The 19915-nt window shown below is 48.3% G+C and overlaps 7 protein-coding genes across 7 annotated transcripts; 3 read left to right on the top strand and 4 right to left on the bottom strand.

The window, feature by feature from the left end:
* Positions 1 to 1213: 1213 nt before the first annotated feature.
* On the top strand, positions 1214 to 5477 carry I303_106236 (plasma-membrane proton-efflux P-type ATPase; the record flags this gene model as incomplete). Its single annotated transcript, XM_018409537.1, has 14 exons — positions 1214 to 1307; positions 1393 to 1562; positions 1639 to 1736; positions 1808 to 1975; positions 2049 to 2205; positions 2279 to 2314; positions 2397 to 2676; positions 2753 to 2804; positions 2875 to 3295; positions 3366 to 3686; positions 3760 to 4208; positions 4283 to 4419; positions 4481 to 4681; positions 4747 to 5477. The coding sequence occupies 14 exons, from the start codon at positions 1214 to 1216 to the stop codon at positions 5475 to 5477; spliced, it is 3315 nt and encodes a 1104-aa protein (XP_018261810.1).
* Positions 5478 to 6208: 731 nt separating this feature from the next.
* On the top strand, positions 6209 to 7933 carry I303_106235 (uncharacterized protein; the record flags this gene model as incomplete). The annotated part of the gene is made up of 1 exon (XM_018409536.1): positions 6209 to 7933. One exon carries the CDS (start codon positions 6209 to 6211, stop codon positions 7931 to 7933), a length of 1725 nt encoding a protein of 574 aa, XP_018261809.1.
* Positions 7934 to 8121: 188 nt separating this feature from the next.
* On the bottom strand, positions 8122 to 10041 carry I303_106234 (uncharacterized protein; the record flags this gene model as incomplete). Its single annotated transcript, XM_018409535.1, has 2 exons — positions 8122 to 9875; positions 9960 to 10041. 2 exons carry the CDS (start codon positions 10039 to 10041, stop codon positions 8122 to 8124), a joined length of 1836 nt encoding a protein of 611 aa, XP_018261808.1.
* Positions 10042 to 11548: 1507 nt separating this feature from the next.
* On the bottom strand, positions 11549 to 14078 carry I303_106233 (uncharacterized protein; the record flags this gene model as incomplete). Its single annotated transcript, XM_065969337.1, has 10 exons — positions 11549 to 11613; positions 11687 to 11844; positions 11978 to 12000; positions 12075 to 12559; positions 12637 to 12720; positions 12791 to 12959; positions 13102 to 13411; positions 13598 to 13754; positions 13835 to 13934; positions 14019 to 14078. The coding sequence occupies 10 exons, from the start codon at positions 14076 to 14078 to the stop codon at positions 11549 to 11551; spliced, it is 1611 nt and encodes a 536-aa protein (XP_065825409.1).
* Positions 14079 to 14351: 273 nt separating this feature from the next.
* I303_106232 (magnesium-dependent phosphatase-1) lies at positions 14352 to 15607 on the bottom strand (the record flags this gene model as incomplete). Its single annotated transcript, XM_018409533.1, has 8 exons — positions 14352 to 14504; positions 14639 to 14700; positions 14762 to 14777; positions 14885 to 14966; positions 15040 to 15147; positions 15257 to 15315; positions 15392 to 15419; positions 15504 to 15607. 8 exons carry the CDS (start codon positions 15605 to 15607, stop codon positions 14352 to 14354), a joined length of 612 nt encoding a protein of 203 aa, XP_018261806.1.
* Positions 15608 to 16047: 440 nt separating this feature from the next.
* I303_106231 (uncharacterized protein) lies at positions 16048 to 16930 on the top strand (the record flags this gene model as incomplete). The annotated part of the gene is made up of 4 exons (XM_018409532.1): positions 16048 to 16072; positions 16161 to 16201; positions 16331 to 16564; positions 16718 to 16930. 4 exons carry the CDS (start codon positions 16048 to 16050, stop codon positions 16928 to 16930), a joined length of 513 nt encoding a protein of 170 aa, XP_018261805.1.
* Positions 16931 to 17256: 326 nt separating this feature from the next.
* I303_106230 (phosphomethylpyrimidine kinase) lies at positions 17257 to 19760 on the bottom strand (the record flags this gene model as incomplete). Its single annotated transcript, XM_065969336.1, has 10 exons — positions 17257 to 17387; positions 17535 to 17817; positions 17903 to 18012; positions 18094 to 18190; positions 18265 to 18337; positions 18408 to 18540; positions 18636 to 19287; positions 19409 to 19534; positions 19610 to 19641; positions 19703 to 19760. 10 exons carry the CDS (start codon positions 19758 to 19760, stop codon positions 17257 to 17259), a joined length of 1695 nt encoding a protein of 564 aa, XP_065825408.1.
* Positions 19761 to 19915: the final 155 nt, after the last annotated feature.

The raw sequence follows: 19915 nt of genomic DNA, 5'->3' as shown, positions 1-19915 counted from the left end.
AAGACTTACACGTATGAACTACAGTGTTGGCGTTCAGTGGGGATCGATATTGGAATGACTCCTTTCGACCTCGAGGCTTGTGGACGACCGAGGGGAAGCATGTCCGTCCACGACTTGTACTCGTGTCGTGTATGTTTGCATGTCGAATGTTGATGTCGGACAAGCTTCTCGCCTGATTCGTTCTATGTGTTGTGTGCTCATAGTGAGTAACAGGTCGGTGTACACGGTACACGGACAGTGATCAATCAGGTGTGCTTCAAAGGAAGTCTAAGCTTTGATCGCCTCCACCAGGAGGATGTCGCGCAGCAGCGTGAAGTCATCCCCAACATTGATCGACTTCAAGAGCATGAGTCCGTGATTGGCATGGACGATTATCATGCCTTGTGCGCTCCTTCGTGCAAGACATCTTCATCAATAGCATTCTTCTGCCATTTTAGAACAGACGATTCAAGCTCTCTCAATCTTGCATCGTGCCAGTAACGCGTTGAATAGAGCAATGACGTGCGGATATGGAGACTCCTGATTCCAGCGGGATTGCATTGGCTGCGAGTTCCCTTAAATGATACTTGGTTTGAGTTGCCGTAAAACGACCTGGATTCGGAGATTTTGTCGCCGTGAGAGATCAGGTACCTCATCATGACGTCTTGGTCTTCTGCCGGAAATAGATTACCACTACTACCACTTACTGTTCACACTTACCGAATTCATCTCATCCTCGTACTCCTCGTTAAAAATATTAATATCCTAAGTTGGTCAAATGTCAGATGATGAATTATGTTCTCATCCTTCCACATGGTGTACAAACAGCTAATCACCGTCCCCGTCTAGCTCCCTCTCCCTCTCCCTGCATTCGGCATGGAATAGTAAAAATAATCCTCCATTCGGCTACGAATAAAGTAAAAGTCCTCATACCATAAGCGACCGAATGCGAGAAAGACGTCATTGCTGTTATAGACCACCGTACAGCGATGAGGTTTTTTCATAGTAATGATAGTGATAATACCGCATGCATCAGTCACTACACATCTCCCCTATACTCTCAAGTTGATCAAACTCGTTCTTTGTATGTTTTGTCTTGCCCACCTGTCACTAAATAGATAGCTAGAAAGGACCATTCAACAATTGTCGACACGACCAAGGTGGTCCGAGCGGAAACAGCAGTCTTGAGTCGCGGAGTACGAGTATCACCGCTAGCTGAGTCAGCTCTCGAAGAATGGCTTTGACACACCGAAAGAACCATAAGAAGGACCCCGAGTCTGGGGATGCTGAGGCGGAGGCAAAGCGTCACGAGGACGAAGAGAAGAAGAGTGAGTGCTCGTATCTGAGTTTGTAGCTTTCAGTGAGATCTGTCAGGGCAGGAGATGCTGAGCGAGGATGTCCTGTGTGTATCAGAGTGGGACGGTGAAGAATACGATGTCTTGCTTCGATACGTAGAAGACCAGAAACAGAAATTGAAGAACAAGAAGGATGATGATGGCGAAGATGATGAGAAGAACGCGAAATACGTTAGGAAATGGTATGCCCCTTGGAGAAAGACCAAAGTTGACAGTGGACCAAAGAAGGTGAGTCCACCCTCAACGACCCTTTTCAGTCAAGTATCTGCTGCATGCTCACGCCGAAAGCGCTCGATACTTATAGGTGCCCTCAGAATGGCTCGAGACAGACAGACAGAAAGGTCTGTCTTCTGGTGACATTGATGAAAGAAGAAAACACTCCGGATTCAACGAGCTGGAAAGGTATGTTGAGCATATCTGTAAAATCGAGTCCGGTTGTGTCGGAAAGTTGACATTATGGTTCTAAACACTAGTCCATCGGAGAACCAATTTATAAAGTTCATCTCCTACTTCCGTGGACCAATCTTATACGTTATGGAACTGGCTGTGCTCCTTGCTGCTGGTCTGAGAGATTGGATTGATTTCGGTGTCATTATCGGTATCCTGTTCTTGAACGCTGCGGTCGGATGGTATCAGGAAAAGTAGGTCTACTGCACTCAAACTCTCACAAAACACAAGTATTTGAGCGCATGCTGATAAGCGGTGGTATACTAGGCAAGCTGGAGATATTGTGGCACAACTCAAAGCTGGTATAGCTATGAAAGCTGTCGTCGTTCGAGATGGGCACGAGCAAGAGATCGAAGCTAGAGAATTGGTCCCTGGGGATATCATCGTTCTTGAGGAAGGTAACACAATCGCAGCTGATGCTAAGGTACGCCGCAATCCGCGGAAACAACGATGATAAAAGTGTACTTATAGGTTGACTGATATGCTGCATCTCGTAGATCCTTGGCGATTATAACGATAAAGATGGATCTAAGGTGAGCAAGCAAAACTTCGGTTATCAGGTCATTCGAGATATGCTGATTAGTTCGGTCTGGTATCATATGTGTGATTTAATAGTCTAAGGCGATTCTGGACAATCATGAGAAATCCAAAAAATCTAAAGGACATCAATCTGATTCGGAGAACGAAGAAGACGATGACGATGATGGACCAAACAAAGGGCCTTCGGTCATGTCTGTCGATCAGTCTGCCATCACTGGTGAATCCTTGGCTGTCGATAAATTCGTTGGCGATATCGCGTATTACACGTGTGGTGTCAAGCGAGGAAAGTGTTTCGGTGTCGTCACTGTGTCTGCCAAGGGCTCTTTCGTCGGTAAAACTGCTGCTTTGGTATCGAGTGAGTGATAGAAGTCCCTGAACATTCCGCGTACTGGTTCCATGATAAGCTGATTGAGTTGACTAATCTGCTTCAGGCTCAAATGAGAGAGGTCACTTCCAAATCGTGCTGGGTGGTATAGGTCTCACGTGAGTCATGCATGATCACCGAATTGATTTATTTGATGCTATTTGACGCTGACTGGGGTTTTGACTACAGTCTCTTGGTAATGGTGGTCGCCTTCATCTTCGCCGTATGGATTGGAGGCTTCTTCCGAGGTACCAAAATCGCATCACCCGATCAGAACAACTTGCTTGTGTACGCCCTGATCTTCTTGATCATCGGTGTACCCGTCGGTTTGCCGGTAGTCACCACCACAACACTTGCCGTCGGAGCTGCCTACTTGGCCAGAAGACAAGCTATCGTACAGAAATTAACCGCTATCGAGTCACTTGCCGGTGTGGATATCCTCTGTTCCGATAAGACCGGTACTTTGACCGCCAACAAATTATCTTTGAACGAGCCTTACATTGCCCCCGATGTCGACCCTAATTGGTTCATGACGGTTGCTGTACTTGCTTCTTCGCACAATGTCAGGGGTCTCGATCCCATTGACAAAGTGACTATTGTTGGTCTCAAAGTGAGTGAACTCATCCTGAAGGGACGCAACACTGCAATGACCGGATTTCAAAGCTAATTTGATACAATAGGACTTCCCTAAAGCCCAAGAGATGTTGAAGAGCGGTTGGAAGACACATAAATTCACACCCTTTGATCCTGTGTCCAAACGAATCACCGCTGAAGTCGAGAAAGACGGGAAACATTACACCTGTGCCAAAGGAGCTCCGAATGCCATTCTCAAATTGGCCAAGTTCGATGCGCACACGGTCGCCGACTACCGAAACCAAGCTCAGCAGTTCGCTACTCGGGGTTTCAGGTCTTTGGGTGTAGCCGTCAAGGAAGATGGTAAAGAGTGGGAACTGTTGGGTATGCTCTGTATGTTCGATCCTCCCAGAGGCGATACTGCCAAAGTGAGTAAATTGATCCATTCCGATGTCAAGCTGCTGAAGGATTATGCTGATGGGAGCGGATATGTGCGCAAAGACGATCGGTGAAGCCCATGATCTCGGTATCTCAGTCAAAATGTTGACGGGAGATGCCGTTGCCATCGCCAAGGAGACATGTAAACAACTGGGCCTAAAGACGAATGTGTACGATTCCGAGAAACTGATCGGAGGTGGAATGTCGGGATCGGATATCAGGGACTTTGTCGAAGCTGCCGATGGGTTCGCAGAAGTATTCCCAGAACATAAATACCAAGTGGTCAACCTGCTTCAAGAGAGAGGTCATTTGACAGCTATGACGGGAGACGGAGTGAACGATGCGCCCTCCTTGAAGAAAGCGGACTGCGGTATTGCTGTTGAGGGAGCTTCGGATGCTGCTCGAACAGCTGCGGACGTCGTGTTCCTTGATGAGGGTCTTTCGACGATTATTACTGCTATCAAGGTAGCCAGACAGATCTTCCACCGAATGAAGGCTTATATCATCTACCGGTGAGCCAGGCCTCCCATCCTCTTCCATGTCACCAGAGCAAGATTGATGCTGACTATATTTGCACGGCATGCAGTATCGCCCTTTGTGTCCATCTTCAAGTATACCTTATGCTGTCGATCTTGATTCTGAACGAGACTATCCGAGTCGATCTTATCGTATTCTTGGCTATCTTTGCGGACGTAGCTACAATCGCTATCGCGTATGACCGGGGTGAGTTGCGGCCTCTAATGAAATCGATGAACCTAGCTCATGCTCCGCGTCCTTGCCACAGCACCCTATGCGAGACAGCCTGTGGAATGGCAATTGCCCAAAGTGTGGATCATCTCGACTATCATGGGTCTTCTCCTTGCTGCGGGTACTTGGATTGTTCGAGGCACCTTGTTCATCGGCAATGGCGGTATCGTACAAAATTACGGATCAGTCCAGGAAATCTTGTTTTTGGAAGTGGCTCTTACCGAATCATGGGTCATTTGTGAGTTCACACAAATCTCATGGAAGTCGTGGGCCCGACTGACAATTGAATCTGTTTCCTCGTAGTCATCACTCGTCTCGCTCAGGAACCCGGAACGCCCAATGTCTTCCCTTCATTCCAGCTCATCGGTGCTGTCTTCGGTGTCGACCTCTTGGCTTCCTTCTTCGCTGCGTACGGCTGGATCTCCGGCCCGGCCAATAACAGCGGCCACATCGATATCGTCACCATCGTGAAAATCTGGGGATACTCGTTCGGTGTCACCGTCGTCATCTTACTTATCTACTTGATCCTCAACAAGATCTCATGGTTAGACCATATCGGAAGAGTCACCCGTTCCAAGCGAAACGAGAAGCTCGAAAACTTCTTGACAGACTTGCAAAGATTGACGATCGTCCACGAATCAGATCATAATGGATCGTACTTCCGATTCGCCTCTTCCGGGTCGGGTTCAGCTACTCCCAAAGAAGGGTCTGACGACAAGAAGCCGAAATCCAAGGATGCGAAGCAAGCCGATGCGAAGAAGACGGGCGATAAAGGTAAAGGAGTAGAAGGCGGAGATAAGACTTTATCGGATCATGCTGGAAAAGGCGACGATGCGGTCAAGCAGAAGAATAAGCAAGACCCCTCGAGACAACCTTCGTCTGGGCCGGGCTCAAAGCAGACTGGTGAACATGGGGAACCTACTGAAGTCTCGACGAAGGAGCATACTCAGGACAATTCCGATTCTAATCTCAATAAAGGTAATAGCCAAAGAACGGATGAAGAGTCCAGCGAGGGTACACATGTCGAACCTTGACTCACCGACCACATCGAACTGGGTGAACCTGTCAATTCGAGGAAACAATCCGGATCGAAGGAAACTACAAGAAGCAGCTAAGTGACATATAATGAGAACGGGATGTACTGTGTCGGTCCTAATTCTTGAGATATCGATGGGTCTGCGGACAGTCGAGCATCTCGATGTAGCCAATATTCAAAGTCATAGAAACTATATAAAACGCATCTTCGAAATTTAGTATAGTCTCCAGAAACAGTATCAAACATTAAACACCTAAATTACAGTATAATTTACATCTGATCTCCATGAATGACTGAGCTTTATTTACATCTAGTCTCTGTTACGGACTCCTCGTCTGCTTGCCCATCGATGTCTTATAACTTAGCAAAACAGACATTAGCGTCAGACAGCTCAGAAAGGATTTGCTTCTCTTGCGCAACCAGAGTTGCATTCCACTCCCTTCATGACTTAGAGGCAACATCGAGACCGAGACCTTACTTGCGCCACTGAGTAGTTCTGCTTCAGTCGCAAAGGAGCAGGAGAAGGCCAGTCGTCCAACGGAGGTCAGGGCATCAATCTCAATCTCGAGCAGGGTATCACTCCCATCACCAGGGTTATGACAATTCGCTTTATCGCATTTGGAGTCTGATAGATTTTCACACATCATCACTTTGGTCATCTGCGTTCAGTAACTGCACAGAACGCCAGGTTTTGCACAAATAGACCCATCACCCTGATTCCACTTCGACATGTTGATTGAAAACTCTGATGGGTCTTTGGAAATCAAAGATGAGGCGGCCAAAGGGATTGTTGACAATTGTAAAAGCCTTCATATATCCTCAAGAATCGTGAAGGTCAACAGCAATGATAGTGGTTGGAGCCTCAGATCCTACTTTACCCTAGGAACCGAAAAGGTTTCTGCTCCAGTGACGATTCCAGATCTTCCGTTCTCAACAGAGTGCGGATATTCAAGTGGCGAGACTACTGTCCAAGCCTTCGACGTAGATACGGTGTATCGATGGGACCTCAATTCCCACAATCCTATCACGCCGGACAGGGGAAGTCTGCCTCTTGGGGAAGTAGTCAGATCGGTTCCGATATTCTTCGAACGAGCTACAGAGTCCCTTGAGATGCTTGAACAAGAACGCGCAGAACGTAAGGCCATATACGATGATCTTTCTCGTGTGATAGGTTCCGACAACTTATTGGGCGGGTACGATGATCCCGAAAAAGAGAGTTGGATCGTGCAGCGTTTCTTCGCTAATATGGCTCTGAAGAAATATCTTAAACCCGGAATGAATACGCCGAGTGATGATCCCTGGAATGTCGATAAGATGCAGAATGAGGCTTTCAGAAGAGGCCAATCGCAGTGCAGCGAATTCATCAAATTATCGACAACGAATAAAAGGCATGGTAGTGCGAAACCAGATAGGAAGTGGCTGAAAGACGTGATGGGTACCTGGAAGAGGGGTTTAGAAGCTAATTATCAGGCGAAATACGAAGAGACATTATTAGAGCTGTTTGAGCTCAATAACGATCTTTGGCCTGATGATAACGATGACCAGTCGAATAACAGTGGCAGAACTACGAAAAAGAGGAATACGATGATAGAAGCGAAGAAAGCGAAAATTGCCAAGATGTCAAGTGCTGCTACACAGTCGAAAGAATCAGTGAGTGAGCAATTCAAAGCTTTATTCGGGAAGAATCATGATGTCCCTTGGCCAGTGATCGTTGATGATTGGAAGTACATCATTGATAGACCTCTGATGCAGAAGCATAGAACATCGCATTATCTCGATGACACCAAGGCGACGAGGGCCGATCCCCCAGAAACTGGTGATGTAGACGAGGATGAGGCTGTTGACGGATCATCTAATGAGGATCATTCTCAACCTGATACAAAAGGTGGCTTTTCGAAAGGTAGCAGAGACTCCAAGGCTCCTACCGATACTACGGCTGGACGAGAGGCTATGCCTGGCTGGGACAAAACCGCTGGAGCTTGGAAAAAGCCCTGGACGGACCCAAACCCGGCTCTTGCAAGATCTGGTCCCTCATTGTCTGACTCTGACTGTGTGCAGACCGAGCAAGGGGACGACGATGGTTTCACATTGGTTGGGAATCGGAAGAACAAGAGACACAGCAAGAAGAAGAAAGGGCGAGGGCAAAAGTCGCGATCGGCCCCGATTGGGCTTTCAGAACACAAATTTCCTGGCACATCTATGGTCACTGACGAGGTAGATTTATCGGCTGACTCTACAAATACCGAAGCTGGAAGTGATACGGTAGGTGTATCAACTGTGGAGTCTTTTGCACCCAGCAGCGTTAGCGAAGACTCAGGTAGTAATATCAAGGGAAAGGCCTTGAGTGTCGTTTTGGAGCCGGCTTATCCCATTGTATCCAGCGGCATGATGGTGATGGGGTCTAGTAAATCCGTATCTACCGGATGGACATTCAACCCAGCCGCAGATGATTGAGTTCCTGGAGCGATCTAAGCACGGGTCAGTACAAGGTACACCAGCCTTTTATATGTACAGCTGAGAAGATAAACAATGCAAGAAAGTAGAATCATTATATAGTATTCATGCGTTAAGCCTTATGTATGTGTATGAAAAAGAGGGACTATCTATCTAGGAGCCAGGTAAAGAACTGTACAGTATCGAAACTAGCTACTGAAATGAGGAGTATTGAGTAAAACACCCATCGAGACACCACCTAAAGTACCGGCGATGGGGATAGTCATGATCCAGGCCAAACCCAAAAGACCGATTCGTTGCCAGTTCACAGCTCTCCAAGTACCGTTACACAGCCCGACCCCGACCGTCGCACCGGTGATGCACATCGAGGTCGACACGGGGAGGGAGTATTGAGAGAAGATGAGGACTGTCAAAGCGGCACCCATCTCCATGGAACATCCTCTTGACGGGGAGTGGTAGGTGATCTTGTTGCCCATGACTTTCATGATGTTGTATCCGTAAGTGATCAGACCGATCGAGATCATACCAGAGAGCACAGCGAGTTGCCAGACAGGTACAGGCGCCTTGGACTTGGCGGCGTCACCAGAAGACCAAGCGGAGTAGATGACGGCCCAAGGACCGACAGAGTTACCGATATCGTTGGCACCGTGAGCGAACGAGGCGGTACAGGCGGTGAGAACTTGGATGAAGGAGTAAGTGTGTTCGACCTCGTTAGAGTATTTCGGCGCATGAGCGTAGACGGCGGCCATTCGATCGCCTTCAGGGGTACCGTGAACACCCGATTGAGCAGCGTGGATATCGTAGTTGACACCGTACAGAGCACCGCACACGATCATAGCTGGGATCCGTTTGGCGAGGGTCTTCATGTTTTTGATTTCGTAGATCTGACCGGGACCCATAGGGTTCTCGTGGAGAGTTCGCATTGCCCATCCGAGAGGTCCTCGCTTTTGTCTGAGCTTGGCATGGAATTTCGCTTCGTTCTGGGCCATTCGTTCCTTGTAAGAGAGTTCTTGGCTCTCCGAACCGAGAGTCTGCTTGTCGCCGGAAGGTCGCTCACCGTTGACCAGTGTGAAAGGGGTAGCGGGGGTGATAGCTGGAGATCCAATGTCGAGCTTGGCTTCATAGTTCTCTACGTTGGGTTGTTCCGCTTCTTCGTCTTCTTGTACGACGTTGTAGTTGGGGACAGCGGCTTTATCGGCGTCGACGGGAGCGGGTCGCTTGAAAAGAAGAGGACCAAGGAAGACATGGTACCATCTCAAAGTGTAATCCTTCTTGATGACCTTGGCGTGGACGTAAGGGACGAAGAAGAGCGCGGAGAGGAGGCAGACACCAGCGCCAGTACCCATAGTGACGGCGACGATGTAAGTTTTGGGCTTCTTGGCGAGACCGAGACTGGGAGAGCCCTTGTAAACGATGGAGAGGGTACAGATGGTGGCGGCGACGAGGAAGAAGAATGGTGATGTCCAAACAGCCCATCGGGTGGGGTTGGCTCGGACGTGAACGATGAGTTTGATGAGCATGAAGATGATGGCACCGAAGGCAGCTGAGATAGCGGGAGCCATACCGAGACCGGCAAAGATAGCTCCGAGACCCTTTCCATGGTTCCAACCCCATTGTACCTGAGAGGCACCGACGGTGGCGACTCCGACACCGGCGACGGCAGACACGAGCGAGTAGGTGGAGGAGACGTGAGCCGAGTGTCGGGTACACCACATGACCCAAGAAGAAGCGGCAGCGAGAGCACAAGTGAAAGCGAGCATCTGAACACCGGCATCTCCTCGGAAGGCGGAAGTGGGGATGATACCGTTCTTGATGGTGTCAGCGGTTCTAGCACCCACGGCGATGGCGCCGACCATCTCGAAGATGGTACCGAGGATCATGGCTTGTCGGTAGGAGACGGATCTGGACGAGACACTAGTCGCCCAGGAATTGGCTACATCGTCTGCTCACACGACCAGGCCATCAGCACACCGTGCCTGCTATACTCGTTCCAGGCAGATAGGAGATAGGATGAATCAAGACTCACTTGCACCGTTGTTGTATGCATCAAGCATAGCAAACAACGTGCCGATGGCGAAGATCCAGTTGTACTGCTCCAGTCTTGGCATTGTGTGCGGGCGTCGAAGGACGAAGGTGGTCTCTGTGCTCGTGCCGGTGTCGAGAGGAGGGTTGCTCTCCTTTTGAGAAGTTATGGACCGAAGTCTTGGCCTGAGAAGATCGTTGTTTTAGGTTGAAGAAGAGAGAAACGTTGTTAGATGTCAGTGCGCTTAGCGATATATATATATATTTATATCCTCTGGCTGACTGATGGTGACTTTCAGCAGGTGTACCAATTTTTCAAGCACTTTTTTTTCGTTTGACATATACACTTGTGGAGTAACGTTAGTAGGGACCTGAGCTGCATGCTCCAGTCCTACGTGTCGGGAGGTAAGCAGATTCCTCCGCTGCTCTGCGCCCTCGACTGTGAGAGCATATCTGTCTTCTCAGCCATACGTCCTGAATCAAGTGTCCCACTCTGGATCTCATTGATCAATGAAGGCCAATGAAACCATGAAGTTGAACCATTTTCACCAACACGTTTGCTCGTTATGTCTTGGCATTGTCTTGGCAAGAGGGTCGATCAGGGCTTATAGATCGGGGGAAGAGGGCATTTCACGCGAGCACAGATCAAAACAAGCATGTTCGACGTCTTTCGACGAGCGGGTTTACCGTATCCAGTATGATGAAGAGTCAAAGAATCGAAGCACGTTCGTCAGGTTTGTATGGGGAATTCAGGGTTCTTTCGAAGATCCTGTTCAGCCGTGCCTGATTTTGGCAGCTGAAGGTTGTTGATCTTTTTGATACCGGCGCACGTTCGTCGGGACTTCTTTTTGATAATTTGAGGTAATCTAAATTCACCTTTCGATTGGTTGAGTGCTTCAACACGAGTCGGTCGCGTGAGCAGCGATTCAATTGGCTGTTATATGTTTCAATGTGATCGAGTGCACGTTCATCTTGCGGCATATGGACTTTCTCTCGCTACGGCTCAACCGTCGATCTCGTTTGTACCTGTCGACCCGTAATTGACGCTAGAGACACTATGAAAAGTCTTGGCAAAAGCTATTTTGAAGTACGACGCAAGGATCGATGTGCGGCGGCTCAAATTGGACAAGATAGTTTCTGCAAGACTTGAGCTGGGTATGGGTGATTGCGTCGAAGTCGACAATACGGACTCAACAACGGGGTCGACGCAGTGGTGTGAGCCGTGGCGAACGAACGTGCTTTTGAAGCATGAGCTCAATCGAAACCGAAGCCAGATAGCTGGCGGAACAGACCGTGTATGACCTGGTAGTAGCTCCATCAGACACCGGCTAGTTCATACAGAATCACGGGTAGATACTTGTACTCGTATCGGAGGTACATATCGCAGTCAAAGTTAAACAGACCCATTCCGCATGCCTCGGATCCATCGTGTTCCTCGTCCACGTTTCAAACGATGTATGCGAGATCTCTCTGAGGTTGTACGCATCGACAGCGTCAGACTCTTGTCTCTGGGTCATTGTGATTCCGCCAAGGCCTGCCATCGTCTAGGACAACATTGTCCCCTCTTGTCACCCAGCAAATAGATCATTCCTCTCAGTTGTCTGCGATCTCCCCATTTACTCCTGGTCTTACGGTAAACCAATCAATACTCCACCCATCTAGCTCGTACATGAGAGTTTCAGCTTCCCATCGATTGTATGCTATAGAGTGGACGTCGAAACGGAGACTCACAATTACTTTCCACAATATCACACAAAGCAGCAAGGGGTATAGTGTATGGTGCATCATCGTCGGAGTACGTGCCGGTAACCGGTATACGGATTATGAATGGTACACCGGCGTTGTTGGGCGGAGCGATTCGGATGAATGATCCGGCCAGTCTCTCCACGCTGCGAGAAATACAGATGGATCAGTAAAGCGCTTTTTAGAGATAGTACACCACTACCGTCATTCGTTATGAGATTTCACGCTTCAAGGAGCAGCAGAGGGGCAGCCATCCGGGAGATGGTATAGATAATTCACCTGAAGTTCACTGATTGGAATAGCTAGAAACAGAAAGAATCAGCTCTTTCCCATAAATAATGCAAGGCCAAAATACCATCACACAAGCTGCACTCACGTGCACAATCTCCTGCTGGGTGATGTTACCTCCATCTCGTCTGAACAACCTCTTCCACGTCGCATATTCGTCCTCACCAACTTGGAAGATACCTCGTTTACGCTTGCTTCCCGACTCCTCCGCTTCTACTATCATTCCTTCTAGAGGGTTCCCATATTCGTCTATCGGTGTCCACCGTATGTTTTCCGGTTGCGTATCATTCAAACAAGGGAACAAGTTCCCGATCAACTCGTTGGGTATTTTCAGCTCCCTAGCAAAGATTCCCCTGATCTCATCGTGTGTCTCCCATAGCTGGACTGAACTTTCTAAAGCTGTTCTTCGATCGCACATGGATCTTACGAAAGGTAACGAGGTGCATATCTGGGTCGAAGTGGATTGAGCGATGTTCAAACGGACGGCAAGTGTTTTCGGTCTATGAGGTTCGACTGGGGGTGAAGTGACGGGCGGCAATTTGTCAAGAAGCTCCAGTGCTAATCCGTATTCGCCTTGAGTATTCGAGAGTTAGCCCAGAATCAGCGTTTGGAAGTGATTTGAGGGTTTGAGTGATATCGGATCGACTTACCCATTGCCATCTGTAAAGCATAAGGGTATTTACGCTTGATGTCAGATGCACTCTCATGTGACATGGCTTGATCCATCGCCAACACTGATAACATGCAAGCGCAAGTGAGCATATATCGATCGACATCGGACTTATCGAGAGGTCTCTGACCTACATTGTGTATATACAGAGTCTCCATAAAGCGGACCGCTTTCTTCAGGCTTCAAGCATACAGCCGCGAAAGCAGCATCAAACAGTTTCGATTTCTCGATCTCTTCCAAGGGTGAATTCAGGTGCAATTGGAAGTCCTTCGTAAGATTCGTCAACTCATGCCATGGCTTGTCCTAAATTTTGAGTCGTCAGCAAAGCGGGTGGACCAGAGGAGGGATGACCTTGTTTTCTTCTTCTTTGTGTCCATCTCAAGGCCAAGCACTTTCTGGAAGGTGATTTCCGCTCGAGGGGTTACAGATCATGGAGGTCACTCACTATACTCAGAGTGACAAGATCCTTGCCCGGTCCAGCAGCCCAGAACAGCCTTATCGTAATCCTCGTCTTCTCCAATAGCAGACCCGCTAATTCTCTTATATATTCTATCTCTCTCCCCAATTCAATCCCTCCAGTTCTGACCGTTTCTGGTCCGAATGCATCAATGCGATTCAGGGCATCTTGCATTTCGGCAGCGTAGATATAACAGTTGAAATTGCTGGTGAGGGGTCGTAGCAACGCATAGGTATATCTACTATCGCCGTCGAGTTTAGGTACTTTGCACTCTGGTGATATGGGTATATTGGTGATGCTAGTCAAGTGTTTATCCGAGATCATTAGCGATTGTTCATTTATGGATGAAGATGAGGATGAAGAGAAAGGTGAGGATGGGAGTGGAAGTGATCATGGAGATAAAGGTGCAACCCGGCGGATGTCATATGCGTATCGCAAGGATTGGGAGTGATTTTGCTTAAGAGACAAGAGGGACTCGACTCACTTGAACTCCAGCTCATCTTGTACGCACTGCACCATCGCAGGCGGAGCATTCTTCAGCGTCGCTAATTTCCCGGAGAAGTATTCATGCACACATTCAATGGAAGTCCGAAGGTCCGACAACTTGAAGGGGGATCTGGGGATAGCGAGAAGGTCTGATGCTATGAAGAGGCTCAGAACGGATCAGCTCCCATTTCGCTGGATTATTGTGTTTGGAACTGGCTGCGGATGAGTGACTCACCCCCTCTTTGAGCGTGGTATGTCCATTGTCCTACCTTTCTTTCTTCCGTTGGATCCTGCTGGATCTGAAGATCGGGTCGACAAAGCGTTGATGAAGCTGACTTTATAGGAAACTTGCGCGTCAACGTCGAAGCTTTACATCACTCTTGATGAACCATCCGAACAATTTTGAGGGGATCGCTCACCTGCCTCAGCTCGTTGAGCCATTCCGGAAACGGACCAAGGGCTTTGACGTAGTCGACCATTGCTTCCTGTATTTGCACAAGACCAGCAAGCTAGACTCGAAAATTCTGCTCGGATCAAAGCACCCAGTCATATGACAGACGTGAGTAGCAACTGATCCGGACTGTATACATACGAGCAGCTCCATGAATTATGCGCTATCGAAGTGGAGGCTCATAAATATAAATGTATTTCCGACGGAAAAGCCAAGCGTCCAAATTGAGCCATGGCGGTAGCATACAGACCCTGGATGCAACTCTGATACATATCCATGCCTATGCAATGAGCGATTTTAGCTATTCATGTGCGACCCTGATCCCCTTTCTCTTCCTCCACCGACTCAATCCTTCATTGTATAACTTTCGATCCGTCCCACTGGGCGGCACGAGCTGCATCGTCACGCCGAGGGATTCTACTTCGAAATTTCTGTGTTCATCGTCGAAGAATAGCTATTGCAGCACCAAACAGATCAGCAGTCAGTCAGAAGATGTCATTTGCAGCACTACCGCGCACGTCCGGAAAGTCCGTCTCATTGCGATCCTAATCGCATCGCATTGCATTCGCAGGTACTCGACAGACTCACCATTTGGTCATATGGTATACCCGTTTTACGATGTATCTCCTTGAAATGCCGCAGTTTTGAGCCTGCACAACGGTCAGTCTCGTACACTGTGTCTCATCGGGTGTCAACGTGGGATTGACTGACCAGGATATATCTCCATCTAAGCGAGTCAAGGAGTAAAACAAAGTATCAGTCAAATCAGCTGAGCTGCTATCGCGGGACTTTCTGACAGTAGTGCTCAAGGGAAAAATGAAACTTGACACTCACTGTATTGAAATACGTTATAGCTCTCACATGATCCCCACCCTCCTCAGATGGTAACAATAATAGACCAAGGGCTTCTCTCGCTCTGCATTATTCCGTACAGATGTCAGCTGTATGTCTTCTCTAGGCAATGAACAAGGAAGCAGACGACAGCTCACAGCTCCGGTGCACTTGTTCGCGAAGCTGCTGCAACGTGTATACGCCGCCTTTTTAGCTCGGACAAGATCGAGGGGACTTCACGATAGAAGGATAAGTCTTGCCCGCGGCTAAGCGTGGATCATCACTGCAATCAGCATTCTATTGACACGATCGAGCACATGGTTCAGAAGACCTTGTGTATGTTATGAAAGAAGGTGACAGTCGAGAATAACTCACCGATCAACAAGCTGGTTCAGCACGTCGCCGTTCCGCTTGATAGGCGGCGATATATGTGTCTGTCCCCCCATCATGATGGTCAGCTGGCGGAAAGGGTTCTTGACTCTATGTCAAAAAGCTGAACGTAGCACGTACATCTATCCAGAGATCCCATAACGTATAGCTATATCAAGAATCAGCTATACTTCAAATCACAGAATGAACATCTGCACTGTTTTGACAGCTGAAGAACACCGAGGCCACTCACTCAAGATCAAAGGCAACTAACAAAGGCCAAGCGTCCGGATCATTCTCGTTGACTTCTCTGTATCCTCCCACAGGCTCAGGTGTTGTCGGTCTCTTTCTGGGCATCTCTATTTGTCTATGTGTCTGGCTATCCTAATTTGGTTGCATCCCGACATCAAACAGACAGTACCAGTATGTTCCAGATATCAGACAGTCTTGTCCGTGCAGACATGTCTCCGCCTCCACTATCCCACGGTCGTTTATCTCACCCAAGTGCCTGAATGTGTAGTGCGTCACTTAATCACTTAATTCCAGATAACCGGTCACGCATGGTGGATGGAGAATTGCTTGTTACGGTTATACTCTGTACCCATTCCAGTAAGTTGCTTCTCAGGATCACAGTATAGCACACCGTATATATATACCCATGCATACCTATAACACATCAAGATAGCTTCCATTCGAATAAGACAACAGTATTGAGTTCCTTATCAAGCCCATAAATACAAGAATAGCAGACACTCCGCCTGTAGTGGTACAAAAGACACATCAGCTCATACCTCATCATGTCCACTGAAGAAGCTCAGAAACGTGTGTACTCCTACTTCCCATTCCCAGCTTCAAACCCCCAGTATGTTCATCCTTCGCTGAAGCTGATGCGTGGGTACCGTTGGTTTAGCTGTTGCTGTAGAAGATCGAGATCCGGAAGCAGCATACGATGTGAGCGATCATCTCACTTGAGCCTTCGAGCTCGGTCATGTGGTGTTGTCTAGAGCCATTCGCGCGGACATTGGGATGGACCGGGGTGATGGCTGGTCAGAGCTAATTTAGTATGATCTGTGGTCTTAGGAAGGCGAAGATGCCCCCGTGGACGATGTCACTGGCGCTCCCGGCAATAAGGACGTCGAAGACGCAGAAGATGACGAGGAGGAAGACGAAGAAGAATATGATCTAGATGATGAAGAAGCGGATGATTATGATGATGAAGAAGATGACGAGGAGGAGTATGACGATGAAGACGAGGATGGAGAAGGGGATGGCCAGGGAGTGGATCATGTAAAGGTGTTAAAGGATTTCTACCATGTAAGCTGGTCCATCGTATTTCCTGTATTTCAATAACCGAACCGACATCTCCACACGGGCCGTATTTCACTTCCACTGCTTTCCCACCCATCCGAAGTCAGCTGTACCCGTGGCGAGAGTCATGAATAATGCTGATTCGGTCATTGTTTTCAGGCCGAGCACGATGACGACGATGAAGAGGACGAAGAAGGAGAAGGAGAAGAAGAAGAAGAAGAAGATGGAGAAGCTACTCCAGCAGGAGATGATGTTCCTGCTGAACCGACTGCGAAAGATGCACCAGTAGACGCAGCGGCAGCGGCAGGCACAAAGCGTAAAGCTGAAGAAGATGTACAGGATGGCGAAGAAGCGAAGAAAGTGAAAGCGTAGTCGAACGTTGAACGTTGAACACTGAACACTGAACAATGAACACTAGGGGCAAGCACGAACAAACAACAATATAAACGTAAACATGAATAAGACTATCACGTCAACGTGGAGATGAAGAAGGGTTGTAGGGTTGTATATGAAACAAATGCAGTAGGGAAACATGCAGATCAGTCGTGTACATTGCGCGAAAATGGTAATGCGCACTCTTTCAGCAGCCAGCTCTGTTTCAGTCTCCGAGGAACGTTAGATGCTATGATGATACTATCTATGCTCTACGAATACTGTCTATACACTGTATCATCATGTCCTCCCAACAGCAGAGCCGACTACTTGATCAAATTCAAGCCCATATCCCAGAAAGCACTTTCCAGCCTCACGCATTCATGCCATATCGCAGTCAGTCGGGCTAGACGAGCTTCGTTTGGTGGATCTTCAGCTACTCGACGTTCTAGGTTTTCTGCGTACCAAATAAAATCACAAAAGATATTAGCTATCTCGACATTCCCACAGACAAACAATCGAAAGATCTCTCAATTTTTAAAAGAGCTCAAATGAGGACGAGGACTGAAATGCATAAATAAGGTAAAAAAACAAAAAGACCCACCTATACCCCTTTCAACAGCTCTCAAGAAATCCGCACCACTATAATCCTCCATCCACCTCTTATACAGATTCCCCTCTAATTTCGCCTCCCCTTTCTCGACCTGCGATTTCAACCATAATCCGACTTCACCGTACCCCACTAAACAGCTCGCAACTGCCATGTACAGGTCTAAGATATCCCCTTGCGTTCCTATGTCGATCACGTATCGTGCGTACGCTGCGCACGGAGATGCCTCGGGGGCTGCTTCGAGCTCTTTCAAGGAGATACCGAAGGATTCGCAATACTGCCAAAATCCACAAATCAGCTTGCCTCTCTCTTTCTCTGCAAGTCCGAACGCCATCGAATGAAAGAGGTTTGGCCCCACTCACAGACACGTGCATCTCTGATTCCCTAGCGATGTGCCCGGCGATATCGGTGAATGCCTTGATGTCTACGAAGGAGTTGGCTTTGTAGGCTCCTAAAGCATGGGCTCGGGCGTCTGTATATACATGCACAACGTCAGCAGCCGGATCAGGTGACTATTAATGGGTTAGCTGAAGGTAGGGGCAGGAAGACGCACAATGCTTGAGATAATGGTAATCTTGCTTGATGTAATGCTCGAAGCATTCTCTAGGTAGAGTACCTTTACCCAGCTGCACCACAAATGGGTGTTTGACCTGAGAATCCAAACGGCTACAGCGTTAGTCGTCCGCACTATTTCATTCTGCAGGTAGGGCGGGCTTTAACGCACGTATGAGTTCCATAAAGGTAGATTAGACTGAATCAAGTGCGATAAGAATGGATGCGGGTTATGTTTCGTGGGTCTACCGGTTGACGTCGAGATTGTTAGCATACAGCACACGCATGGAAAATTGAGCGGGAAATTTGACATACGGCGGTAAAGCACGCTTGACGCTCAGATGCCCATGGTTCAAAGGTCCATGTCCTTGACCAAAGGGGAAGGAAGAAGCGATGGCTGATTGAGTATATGAGATTGCTCTTTTGAACATCCTGAAATTCCAATCGCCTAATCCCCGATATCCGATGCATTAATCACCATATCAGCTTGAAACATTGCACGAACCGAAAATGCTGGATTTCATGTGGAAGTGATTCACTCACCTGGACCTTCCCTCGACTCCGTGGCATACGCACAAGCAATCGCCGTACTCAGTGTACATCCCGTTCCGTGGGTATTCTTACTATCCACTTTCTTGCCTACGTACATCGCCTGTATCTCCCCCTGATTCACCAGAATATCCACCACCAACCCCTTTTGATGCTCTGGTATCTGCGTATATTTCTTATATAGCGATAACACTTCGATCGCATCTGACTCCTCATCGCCTTCTTCCCACAATATCGGGAATTGCCCTTTATACGCCAACACTTCTTCGCGGGATACACTGGCATGACCGCCTTTCAGCAGGACGGTGAATGCGCCTGTCTTGATGTTTGTCTCTTTGGCTAGGGTGACCATCTCCCTGAGAGTCAAGTCGGACGATGAGGACGATTTGGGAGAGAAACCGGATAGGCGGATTGCCTCTGGGATATTGGGGGTGAAATAGTCGATAGACGGGTAAAGGTCTTTCAAGGCTTCGATAGCGTCTTCAGGTAAGAGTGTATGACCCGATGTAGAGATCATCACTGGATCAAGGACGTTGATGGTGTCTAGATCTTTGAGTTCGGCGGCTAGGGCGCGGATGATCGAGGCGTTGGTGAGCATTCCGAGCTTTATACATGCTGGCGGCTCGTCTGAAAGGACGGATCGAAACTAGGCGCCAAGAAGTCATATTCTCAGTATGTTAGCATAAACATGCGACAAACCAGCGCAGATAGCGCGACCTCGAGGGGAAGTGATGTGAGATCAGAGATGAGATGAGGGCGGAGCTCACTTGCTTGATAACGAAGTCGGTGGGCACTTCATGTACCGCTTGAACGCCTTTTGTATTTTGAGCAGTCAGACCGGTTAGGACGGATGATCCGTAGCATCCGAAAGCCTCTATCGTTTTCAGATCCGCCTATATCAAGAAAAGTGTTAAGTCTCAGCTTAGCGATTGCAGAGGAAGAAGGTGTTGGAGCTCGGTGAGTCTTACTTGTATTCCTGCACCACCACCTGAATCACTACCTGTACATCGCGAGGATCAGCGTTATTCCAGTCAACCTTTACTCGCTCAAAGGGGCCTCACCTGCTATTGTGAGAATATGCTGACGCTTTCTGGGCGCCAAGGATAGTGTGGACGCCATGGTGTGTGAAGCTGCCTTTGATGACTTCTGTACGATATTTCTAGGTGATGAGATTATCCGTGAGAGTTCGAAGTCGGTCAAGATAATGCAGATATCTCAAGCTTAAGCTTACTTGTCCGGTAGTCGCACTTATACATCCGCGGATGAGCGTTCTT

The sequence above is a fragment of the Kwoniella dejecticola genome, chromosome 7, assembly GCF_000512565.2.
Source record: "Kwoniella dejecticola CBS 10117 chromosome 7, complete sequence".
Taxonomy (NCBI): Eukaryota; Fungi; Basidiomycota; class Tremellomycetes; order Tremellales; family Cryptococcaceae; genus Kwoniella; species Kwoniella dejecticola.
The sequence above is the reverse complement of the archived record's forward strand: the minus strand, read 5'-3'. Positions and strand labels throughout refer to the sequence as shown.